We start from the raw sequence: 12344 nt of genomic DNA, 5'->3' as shown, positions 1-12344 counted from the left end.
AATGGATTTCATAGTTGTCTCCACATTTGATTGTAGCGGTGTGACAGTTGTCAGCGTGCGGGGGCCACTGTGGGGTGTTGCACTAGGGGCTGTCCAGCCAACTACCACTTTATGTGTGCCCGGCATGAACTCTGTCTGTTCCAGGAGGACAAGAAGGTGTTCTGTCCCCAGCACAGAGAAAAAGTGGATGGAGAGGTGTGTAGAAACAACAGGAAAGCTATTACGTTGTGAAGAATGAACATGTATATTATATATACATGTACATTTATTTCAACTGTTTACTCTGTGAATTAACCAGATTGACAGCATCAACAGTCTTGATATCTGTGTACATGCATTTGTACGTTTCATTTAAAAATATTTCATAAAGTTATCAGTATGATAGCTATCTGATTTTTTATCAGAAAAAGACTGATTTCCTAAAAGCTAAATTTCCCATGAATATACATGTACTTTGACATCTATGTCTCTCAAGTTTCTGAAACTACACTATTTAATATCTCTTGTCTTTGATGCTTTCATTCAGTTGGTAGCAAAGGAGAAGTTTGCGGTCAACAGAAGGGTATGTGTATCAATGGAAGACCTCAAATTCAACAAGAAGACGTGGTCCAAAGGCCTTGACCCCTCCACTGTCAGTGTGATCGTAGGTCAGTATAGGGTGTGGTATTCTATCCACAGAATAATTGTACCTGTAACTACAATGATTTATCTTATTGAATGTGTCTTGATCAACTCAAGAAATACTTTTCTGGGATAGAAGATTTTCTTTACTTAAACATGTACATGTATGTCATTGTGTTTATAGAAAATTTAAATTTGCATTTCTTTTTTAAGGCTCATGTACTGTGGAAGAACTAGGAAGATTATCTCCAATCTCTGATACCAAAGACCTACTATTACCTGTAGAGTTTTCGTAAGTAGAGGAATACCATTACTTATTGAAATATTGCGATTGAGTTTTTTGCTGATAAACATATTAATTGAAATCACAACTGGTTTGTGAATTTCTTTCAGCTCTACACGAGTCTTTTGGAGCACACAAGACATCAGAAAGCGCTGTGTTTACACCTGTCGGATTGTCGAGGTGAAGCCAGACAGCCCCAAGAGTGCCGCCATGCTGATAAAAGACATCACCATCATCCATGACGAAACTCATCCAGACTACGTACCTCTGTCTCAGATAAACATTCCCGGAATCAATCTCTTCCCGGACAGCCGGCCACGGACTCGGAGTCTAGAACTGAGTGGACTCAGCGAGGAGTCCGGATTCTCCAAGAGTTTTGATACATCCGGTGACTGCGAGATACTCAACAGTACTCTCAACTCCAATCAGAGTTTCAGTGCTTCGGATGTGGGCAATGATTCTCTGAGTTCCTCCTGGCCAGTAGTCAAGAAGAGGAAGACCAGTGACCCAGCTGTCAATCTGGGAGTGCTCTCACCAAATACTCTTAGGCTCTTAAACTTGAAAGATCCCCAAAAATTCCAACAGACAGTAAAACCCTGTTCACGAGAAAAGGATGATTTTGGAACTTTGATAAAAATTGCAGATAGACTGAATATGGCAGCTGGTGGAAAGAGTGATGTAGCTCTAACAATGCCCCGCCGAGAAAGATCAAAGTCAGTGGATCGTCTATTGTCACCACCACCTGTCCGATTTTCTCCCTCATTCAGGTCTGAAGGCCATCAGAGTGCTGGAAACACGAGAACCAATTCCAGAGCAAACTCTGAGGAGAGGATGTTCTCTCCCATACCTACCATGAGTCTGCAGAAACAACTGTCCATGAACAAAGAAGTGACAACAGTGAAACCACTCATAGACGATAACTGTAATACCCAGGTCACAGACTTGAACAAAGCTGAAGACTCCATTGAAACTGGTGAAAGCAATTCACAAGAAGCGAGTCTAGAGCCAATAAATGAAGAAGGGACACCTGAAGTGGATCCAGCGAATGAAACCTATGTTGTTTTACCTGAAGGCTGCTCCGAGCTCTCGGATGAAGACCTTCAGATGATAACGGAGGCCATAGAGAGAAGTCGATCAGAGCAAGCCACTGATGAAAGCATGGTGTCTGTAGAGTCAACAGAAGAACACCTTGGTGAAATCAGTAAAGAGGCCAACCCAGATTTCTTGCCAATTGGTTTTTCCTCTGTGAAAGAGAATAATTCAAAAATTCAGGGGAAAACATCAAGCACTGATGATGAGAAAGAGTCCAGGGATTTACCAGAGAATATGAAAGAACCTTCACCAAAAGAGGGCATTAATGCAGACTCGGCAGTGTCTTATAAACAAGCTGATCAGTCTTCATCTTTGACAAATAAAGTTCAGTCGGATGATCTCAGTTGCAATGATGAACAAAAATTTGTGAAAACCCCAGATGAACAATTCGAAGTTGAAAGAGAACTTGGTGTTAATCAGAAGGAACAAGAAACTCGTTCTGTAAGTGATTCTGTGGAAGCAATGGAAGTGACTCAAAATCAGCTGACCACATCAAGTCCGGTTGATAAGGATGTGTCCACAATTCATGATGTTGATGAACAGCTAATGTTTGAAAAGGAATCTGTTCCAGAATCAATGGAATCAGTGCAAGAGAAAGGCCTGGATAAAAGATCTCTTGAAAGTCGAGAAGCTGTAGAGGGAATTGCTATAGAGAAGATGGATACTGAGGTAAAAAAAAATTTTTTGAATACTTTGATTTTAATTCTTAAGATCAACAAAATGAAAAATCTCATATACATGTAGATATTAATTGATGAAATTATTTAGATTACATGTATATTTATACAGATATTCATTGATATGAATAATTGCAAAAATTGCAGATTATGGACTCAAATCAAGGAACAAGCTCTGCTATAACTCCTACATCATGTTCAGAAGAAACAAGCAATACTCAAGGTAAAGATCATCAAATGATATTTTATTTATTTGCATTTTGTTATGAATCATTAAATGCCAGAATTTAATAATGCATTTTTTTTTAAATTTTGCAGCCACCAGTTTAGAAGTCAGTGATAATGTAACACAAAAAGCCATGGAGTGTACAGTGGTGGCTGACGAACCATCATTAACTCCCCCTGAAGGCGTTAAGGAGCAGACTTCAAATGAAAAAACAACAAAACGGAATGACAGAATTCCTGTGTATGGTCGTGAGGGTCAGCTGATTGGGTACAGAAAACTCACTGTGGAACGCCCTGACCTTCGAAGGCTTCATTACACAACACCAAGGCCAACTTTTGAAGAAATTTTGAGTGAGGCCCAGAAACAATTGCTGGAGGAAAAACATGGAGATGAAACCATGCCAGATTCCAGAAAGGGAGAAATGATTTTGGAATGTCAAGTTCAGCCTTCTGAATCTGTAGTGATGCAGCCTGATAACTTCAGTGCTGGGGATGTTACAGATAAACAGTCCAGTGAGTATGCTCAAAGTCTCTTAGAGGCAGGGGAAGTGAAAACAGAGGACAATGTAGTTGTGGACAAAGATCTGGTAGACGTGTCTGAAAGTGATGACAAGTGGACGGAATCAAAAGAAGGTGTAAAAGTTACTGAAATAGACAGTACTGACAAGAGTGACATTGAGAAGAATGAGATGGACATTAAAGTAGAAGCATGTGATAAAGATAAAGAAGAATGTGAAAAACAGAAAACTTGTGAATCAGAAACTGCTGACATTGATGAAGATAAGACAACTGCATTGGAGTCTTCATCAAGTTCTAACAGAGAACAGAACCCTTTAGATGAAGTGTCTGTAAAAGATGCCATTATTCCTGACACAAGGACTGAAGAAGAAAAGAATGATCTCTTCAAAGGGTTAGGACTGGCGCGGACCCCAGAGGCCAAGAAGACAAAAGCTGAGATGAAGAAAACCCCAATCAAGAGCTATCCATTACGACGAAGGAGCACTCAGGGTGGTGCATCATCGGAAAGGAAAGGTGACCTTCCTCTACATGATCAAATTGCACAAAAGATTAAGGCAGAAAGCCTAGCCAAAAGCAGTCCGGGAGCTAAAGGGCCATTTAAATGTCCAACTTGTAAGAGATTGTATCGCACTGAGGAGAGCTTTGAGACACATGTGAAGACATGCGATTTTGAGGTAAGCACCAGTGATGAAGAGGAGGAGAGTGAGAATGAAGGCGGAGCAAGAAAATATTCCATGCGGCAGACGACAGTTGTCAAGAAGGTTGTCATGGAGATTGAGCAGAAAGAGAGAGAATCTGAGAGTGCTGCAAGGAAAGAAAGATTTTCTAGCTTTAAGACTTCTTGTCAAAAAGCTAGACTGGTTCTGCATAAACTCTCCCCAAGGAAAGTTCAGCAAGGGATAATAGCCAAACTGTCTCCAAGAAAAAGGGGTAGACCATTTAAAACAGGAAAAGAAGAAATCAAAGATAATAATGATCTCAAGGGTTCAAAACGCTTCTTGTCTTCAGATGATGAGAAGAAGAATACTGAAAATGAAAGAAAAAGGAGACAAAGTAGTCAGTCAGCAGAGAGGGCCGTTTCTTCAGATCGATGCACCAGGAAATCCTTGTGTGAAGTGAAAGCAGAAGATGACAAAACCAAAGAAGTTGATGATTCTGAAAGTGATGTTTCACCAAAAAGAGGAAGAGGCAGACCAAGAAAGTCATCAATTGTACCCAATGAACAGAATGAGGAAGAGAAGTCTTTATCCACAGAAGAAAAGAAGTCTTTATCCACAGAAGGAAACAAAAGTACAGAGTGTGCAGACAAAACTGGGATAGAGAAGAGAGGAAGAGGTAGACCTAGGAAAAGTTCTTTGATGACTGAAGAAGACATTAAGAAAGAGATTGTGGCCTCTGAGGAATGCAATAGCCAGGAAGAGTCATTGTCTGAAAGTTCTCCAGTATCTAAAAGAGGAAGGGGAAGATCAAGAAGAGAATCTGCAGCTTCAGACAGTACAAGTATTGGATGTACTGAGAGACACACTCGGAGATCTAGCACTCATGGTAAAAATGATGATGAATTTGTCTCTCCTCCAACCCCAAAAAGAGGTAGAGGAAGACCTTCAAAGTGTTCTGATGGAATTTCTCCGAAGGGGCCAGATAGAAAGTCATCCAATAATGAAGTTACCCCAGAGAAGAAAACAGGTGTAAGGGGAAGACCTAGTAAACTCTCTGTCAGACATGTCTTAAGGAGTGAAAGGAAGCTCAGAGAACTGTCTAGTATTAAAAAAAGCAGGCCTGTGCGTAGAAAGAAAGGAGTTAATTTGGAATACCCAGGGCTAACTTCTGGTGTAACAAAGAGGAACGCCATATTGTCAAGAAAATTCAACGCTTTGAGGGACAGCAAAATTAAAAAGCAAAAGCTAAAACAAGCACTTTCTGTGCAAGGAAAGACTTTGTCAGGAACTGCACTTGAAAACGGCATTAAAAGAGGAAGAGGACGGCCTCGAAAATTTACAGCTGGTTCAGCCAATAATTCTGATGGACATTCTCAGAAGAAAGAACTCAAAAGTGTGAAAAATGAAGAGCATGAAAAAGTTAAAGTAAAAACTCCAAAAGTTGACGAGATAAAATCAATCGAAAAAACAGAAGGAAATTCAGGAGAAATGGAAACGAAATCAAACAAAGGGCAGAATAGTGAGACAGATATTAAGGACTCCATTCTAAATGTGATTAAACAATCCAATACCTCCTCACTGCTCAAATGCCCAGTCCCTAATGTGAAGTCTACTTCTGAACAGGAAGTGATTATGATTGCAGACGACGAAGATCCAGAAAGTGACATCATCTTTTGTGAGAAGACGGGGGATTTTCTCAATAAGAAAGACAAAAAACAGACAACAGCTAGAAGCTGTGAGATCCAGTGTGATTTGGATGATGATATCGGTGCTTCCCAAAAAAGTTCTGGAAATTTGTCTGTGCTCAAAAATCCAGAATCTAAAAATAAGAAAAGTGATGATAAAACTGTTGAAATGAACACCAGTAAAAGTGCCACATCTAAATCAGACCCCTTAGGTGCTGAACAAAGCAGAGGTTCTGAATCCAAAATGGAAGATAGTTCTTCCACAGACTTGTTTGTAGATAGAATTATGAATGATCCCGCAATACAACAACTGACACCTATTCAACTTTTAGAACTTCAAAACAAAGTAACTGATAAGAAAGTTGACCTTTCCTCTCTGACTAAAATAGATACAGAGGCCACAATCAAGAGTATAAAAGCTTTCCTGAAAAAGAAAATAGAAGAAGGCACAAACAAGACCATGTATGTGACGGACACAGGAAATGGAAAAGATCAAGGTTCAAGTTCATCGGGAGAAAAGAGTTCCGTGATGAAAGTCAATCTTCCTTCAAGTGTGACTCCTCAAGATATCCAGAAAATCATTGAAGCTCATAAGAGAGCCACTGGTACTCTGGGTAAATCTGAGAGCAGCATAGGCATCACACCAATATCGAGGTCATCTCCACTCCAGTCCTTGACCAGTCAATCTACAACATCGGTGTTAAGTTCTGTGTCAGCAAGCTCGCACTTCACTCAGGCACAGTCACAGCCAAGTATCTCAACAGTACAAACAAACTTAGCTCCTTCCTCCTCAAACTCAGTGCTACCTCAAAACTTTGATATATCCTCCCAGATCACTGTTGCAGCAAATAATTTATTGGCAGCAGCAAATGCTGTCTCTCCATCTGCTATGATGCAGTCGCCAAATGTGATTCTGCCTTCTCAAGGTGCAGTGATATCCCACTCGCCACCAAATCTTCAGACGATGAACACTCTACTGCCCTCTAACCCGACTCCTGTAGCACCTGTCATTGTTCCATCCCAGAGTGCCATTTTACCTGTGAATCAGCAGCTGCCTATGATGTCACCAAGTCCGATGTTGGCCTCCCCACAACCAGCGATAGTCACAGGTGGTATTCAAACACCTATGTATTCTGTCAGCAGTACTTCACCAGGGTACCAAGCTTTATCTTCTGCAATTGTGACTGTTCCAGAGCCCCAGAAAACATATCTCCTGCCCCCAAATCAGAACTTGATCACTGTTCCACAAAGTCAAAACCTGATAACAGTTCCTCCACATCAGCTGATGAACCCCAGTATTCCTCAACAGCTTGACAACTACTTACTGTCACTGATTAATAATGCTGGAATTCGGGTCAGCCAAAATCTGCTCAATTCTGGTGTGTCACCAGTAATAAACACTACACAGTATGTTCAAAATGTTCCACAAGTTCATAACATTCCACCACTACATAATGTTCCAAATGTAATATCAAATATGGGACTTCAGACTGGTATTCGGTCACAGGGTATCCAGAATCAATCCCCAGTCCAGATACAAGGGCCAGCCATTAAAACTGTTCCAATGAGACCCCAACTAACACCGTATGTGAATCAGAACACTTCTCTGGTCGCAAGCAATGCAGTTTATCCTACAAGTACGTCAAGTACAACCACAACCCTTGTAAGAGTGTTTGTAGATGGAAAACCAATAGCAATGACCACTGATGCCTCAGTTTTGAATGACCCTACTTCCCTTTTAGCAAAACTAAACCCATCAGCTCTTCAGAAAGGCAAATACAACATGTCTGTAACGTCTCATCGTGTCACATCGACAACAACTCTCACAGTTTCCAGCAAGGGAAGTGGTACCACTTACCGGGCTCACTGCTCTTCGACCACAGCTAACAAAGTGCTGAGTGCACTTCTCAAAAATCGCTCTGAAACCTCGCTCTCAACCGCCATAAAGTCAGGAGGCTTAAAAGGCAAACCTATTGGACCTGCTTCTTCAGAGAGAAAGACAATTTTCAGGAAAATTTCAGATGCAGCTTCTAGGGATACATTATCATCTCTCACTGGTGGAAGCCTTCCTTCCTCTTCCATGGCCATCCAGGCTGCTTCTCACACTCGTCTTCCTCCAGCCATAGCTCAAAGCAGAAGTCTTTTACCAGCTTCAATAAAACTGCAGCGAGATGAAGGAGAGATGATGCCCGACTTAAAAACTTTGGGAGTTAAGCCATACATCATACGCAAGGCTGATGGGACGATTGTGAAAAGGATCATAAAAACAACCCCTAAAGGAGTTGACATGGAAAAGAACTTTGCCATCCAGCCAAAAGTCATGAAGGCAATAATGAAGAAACTTGGTGGTGAGAAGGCTGTTCCGATTCTCGGGAAACATGGGAAGAACTATGACATGATGTCTGTCAGAGTCAAGACAAAGGCAGCGGTCAAAGCAAAGGAGAAGAAGAAGAAGCACAATAGAAAAAGCCCGCAGAAAGTGAGACTGGGACTACCCCAATCATCAGGTAAAAAAGTAATTCTTTGACACTCAGCTTTTTTAACCTGATAAAATTTTACAATTTCAATTTATTTTACTGTAAATCACCTACCCTGTATTAAAAAAGTTGACAATTTTGAAAATGCATGAAGATATAGATCGAAAATTCCACATAAATAAAGTTTAGTTCACACTGAATTTTTCAGGGTTTTCGGGTACCATGAGCCATCCGTTTATCCACTCCCACAAGGAGACGATGAGTCTGCCCCAGCCCGCCCTAGAGGAGGAGGTGGAGGAGACCCCCCTCTGTCAGTTCCAGCAGGAGCAGAGGGACAAGAGGCTGGGCAAGAACAAAAAGGAGGGACCCAAACTCCAGTTCGAGATCTCAAGTGATGATGGGTTCTCTTGTAAAGGGGAAACAATGGAGGGTATGTAGAATGTACAGTGCATGTTGGGGGATTTAAACTAAATTTGGGGGCACATGTATAAAGGAATTGTCATGTCCATTTGTGTGGGCCCTTTTGTTAATTTTACTGTTGCATCTTGTTTCTTGTATTTAATCAGAGGTTAACACATTGTTCAAAAGTTGTTCATGACCCTGACAAAAAGTCATTTGACCAAGTTCACAATGTTAAGATGGCATTTGACCCAAAGAAGTCCTGATATATAACTCTTGTTATAGATAAAAAAGTAACCCTCGAATCTCTAAGTCTAATCTGCAACCTCTAGTGATGTCTGACACCCTATAACTTGTTCACAGAAGGGTTCCTATTTATTTTTGAAGGGAAAATCATGTACTTGTATTCAAATTATTATTTTATTTTACAGAGGCCTGGCAGCAGGTGATAGAGAAGGTGCAGGATGTGCGATCTTCTGCCAGAATGAAGAACTTGTCATTTACTAGTATGTACATAAATTCAGAATAGCAAGCATTTAACTCTCATTTTGTTCATCTTTTTAAAACAAATTTAGAATAAGATGAATGGCATTAGAAAGGCATAAATTTTTTATTTCCTGTTCATTTCATTTTCATAGATTTAGATCCAGACAGGTTATTTGGTGTGAACTTTAACTCGGTCATCTATTTGTTGGAGCAGTTGTTCGGGGCTCAGAACTGTCGCAACTACAACTTCAAATACCATCAGTATGACATCACAGACTTGGAAGAAGTAAGACTATAAATCTTATACAGATGGAAGGTGAAATGTTTTCTATTTGTCATTAGATCATTAACTGGATGTTTCTGTTCTATGATTTATGTAGGAACCTCCCGAAAATCCATCAGGATGTATTAGATCGGAGCCATACGAGACCAGGAAACCGTTTGACATCTTTAGTTTCTTGATGTCTCAATATCGCGAGATGCCGGGCAGTAAAGAAAGGAAGAACGACGTTGAAATGGTCCACAAGTCCGCTAGGTATGGTATTAAATGTCATGGAAGAAGGTCTCTGTATTAGTTACTGCTAGGTACGCTAGGTATGGTATTAAATCAGAAATCCAGGAAGAAGGTCTCTCTGTTAGTTACTTCAGTCTTTTAGTTCATTCAGTGATGAAATATAAATTATACTCTACAAGTTATAGACATACCAGGTGCATTTTCACATCAAGATCTTTGGAATTCTTATGGAGAAGCAAATTATTAAATGAATTTAAAGCAGTATAACTTAGTGCTCTTATTTTCATTAGGAGGGCTACTAGCATGGACCTACCAATGGCTATGAGATTCAGGAAACTGAAGGAGCATGCAAGAGAAGCTGTGGGAGTGTACAGGTATCAATCCAACATTCATGTACATGTACCTTCAGAATCATTGTTCTACCTGGTTACATATATCTAAATTTTGGGTGCAAACAGTTCCCTAGGTCGATTTAACTAAAGATGTTTTTATTTCATTGAATCTTTCAGGTCCCATATACATGGCAGAGGCCTATACTGTAAGAGAAACATTGATGAGGGCGAGATGGTGATCGAATACTCAGGGGAGGTCATCAGAGGTTCCCTGACAGACAAGAGAGAGAAATACTATGAAGGAAAAGTAAGACATACATTTATTGTGGTTTCAATCATGATATTAAAAAATTCTAAATACAATTTTTAATGCAAAAAATAAAATATGCATGTAAAGAATTCATAATTGTAAGCTTTGAACAATATGTTAGAGTTGGTTTATTTTGTACTTCATATAATGGAAATTCATTTATGAATGAACATTTATGAAAGTCACTTTTTACTTAGAGATGAAATGTGTTTTTGTTGTAGGGAATAGGCTGCTACATGTTCCGCATTGATGATTATGATGTCATTGATGCAACCTTGCATGGCAATGCTGCTCGGTTTATCAACCACTCGTGTGAGGTAAGATATATATTTCATGTACTGTACATGGCATTTACAATTTGTAGAGTTACCCAAGAACATAACTTATTATCAGCAATCATATTTGTTTATTTCAGCCAAACTGTTACTCGAAGGTCATCAACGTGGATGGTAAAAAGCACATTGTCATATTCGCTATGAAATCGTAAGTACCTTTAATATATACCATTTTCTACTACGGTATATTGACTCTATGGTAGTAAACATTCTCCATTGAAAAAATATATTTTTTCATTAAAATCAAGTTACTCTTAGATATTAGAAACATTGATGTTTTTGAATTGAATGAAGTATTAGATACTGAAGTTATTAAACAATTTTCTGTCTTTTGGCTCTAAGGTTAATGTTTTTATGAATGTTTTTCTCACAGAATTAAGAGAGGGGAGGAGCTAACCTACGACTACAAATTCCCTATAGAAGAGGTGAAGATTCCGTGTACCTGCGGCGCCAAGAAATGCCGCAGGTATCTCAACTAACGACTGTGATATCTACCCTGTTCCATTAGACTCATGTGATCTAATTGTTATAAACTGAGGGACAATCTGGTGTCCTTAGTGTCACATCAACCGGTGCCAAGAGAATTCCAACCATTTTGTTATGCTGAGCACGTACAATTTTTCTGTTGTATTAACATTACAGCGAAATCCAATAGGAGTTAGAGTCTCCATTGAACCATGTGAACTTTTTCTTTGATATCAGGGGATTTGGGTGTGTGATTTGTTTTGGAACTGAAATTTTTCCTTACCGTGTAACCGTCATCTTTTAATCGAGAATTTTTTTGAAGCATGATCATGTTATAGAGATAATTGCAGATCAAACTTTCACAAATCAAATGAGTTCATGCAAAAAAAATTATTTAACCAGGTCTCTCTTACAGATCTCTGGTTTTTGGTTTAAACATGTATTTTTCTATCACCATTGATTGTATCAACAGAATACAAAAACATGTGATACGTTTATTTGATTATTGAATTATGTTTATGTACAGATGAAGTGAATGATAATGAAGTTGACTGTTATGAAACCAAGTGTGAACATGCTATGTATCCTTTTTTTTTCTTTTAGTCTTCATTGATATTTATTGCTTTTCATCCCTGGTTAGTAATGCAATACCAAATGTGTTCATATGATTATTATATTACACTACCCACTGTAAATATTTTGTACCATGTGTTTTTGTATAGACTTGGAAATGTAATATTATTGAAATGTTTTAATTCATTATTACCTTGCTTTCTGATATCAGCTGCCATAGGTACAAGTACATTATGGTGCAACTGTTGTAAGGAAAGAATTTCTTTTTAGATTAAACAGATTATATATTACTGAAATACAAATGAAAGGGCAAAAGTAAATTATTACACAAGTTATGAAGGAATTTTTCTTTATTCTTTAGGGTTTTCCATCCTTGTTAAAGGTATTTCAGTGAATGAAAATTATCTTGAATATTTTCAAAAATGATTTTAATGAATTTGTAGTTGTCTAAGTTAAGAATCAGAGACCCTGGTATCTTAAAATCAGTAGCTGTTTAAAGCAACCTACTACATGTGCGTCCAGATAGTCTTATATTCAATTTTCACGTTCTCATCATTACTTATCTGTTTCATTAACATAAGACTTTCCACTATATTCACCGGGAGCTACAACCTACAGCTTATAAAAGTCAAAATAGTATTTAAATTCAGATGATTCGCCAGAAACTTCTATGGACCTCAAAATTGAAAAGT

At 38.9% G+C, this 12344-nt stretch overlaps 1 protein-coding gene across 4 annotated transcripts in view; it reads left to right on the top strand.

Annotated features, from left to right (window-relative positions):
- Positions 1 to 11991, top strand: part of LOC128192259 (histone-lysine N-methyltransferase 2A-like) — a 28550-nt gene extending 16559 nt beyond the window's left edge. For all 4 annotated transcript variants that reach the window (XM_052864811.1, XM_052864812.1, XM_052864813.1 and 1 more), the window contains 15 exons: positions 37 to 195; positions 527 to 647; positions 835 to 913; positions 1015 to 2665; positions 2821 to 2896; positions 2992 to 8268; positions 8447 to 8668; positions 9069 to 9143; positions 9276 to 9409; positions 9504 to 9658; positions 9928 to 10011; positions 10147 to 10276; positions 10501 to 10596; positions 10695 to 10762; positions 10988 to 11991. In XM_052864811.1, coding sequence (XP_052720771.1) covers positions 37 to 195; positions 527 to 647; positions 835 to 913; positions 1015 to 2665; positions 2821 to 2896; positions 2992 to 8268; positions 8447 to 8668; positions 9069 to 9143; positions 9276 to 9409; positions 9504 to 9658; positions 9928 to 10011; positions 10147 to 10276; positions 10501 to 10596; positions 10695 to 10762; positions 10988 to 11093 — 8433 coding nt within the window. In that variant the 3' untranslated portion in view covers positions 11094 to 11991. The remainder of the gene's footprint in view (positions 1 to 36; positions 196 to 526; positions 648 to 834; positions 914 to 1014; positions 2666 to 2820; positions 2897 to 2991; positions 8269 to 8446; positions 8669 to 9068; positions 9144 to 9275; positions 9410 to 9503; positions 9659 to 9927; positions 10012 to 10146; positions 10277 to 10500; positions 10597 to 10694; positions 10763 to 10987) is intronic.
- Positions 11992 to 12344: the final 353 nt, after the last annotated feature.

Source organism: Crassostrea angulata, chromosome 7 (genome assembly GCF_025612915.1).
Source record: "Crassostrea angulata isolate pt1a10 chromosome 7, ASM2561291v2, whole genome shotgun sequence".
Lineage (NCBI taxonomy): Eukaryota > Metazoa > Mollusca > Bivalvia > Ostreida > Ostreidae > Magallana > Magallana angulata.
Note: the sequence above shows the minus strand (reverse complement) of the source record. Positions and strands in the feature narration are given on the sequence as shown.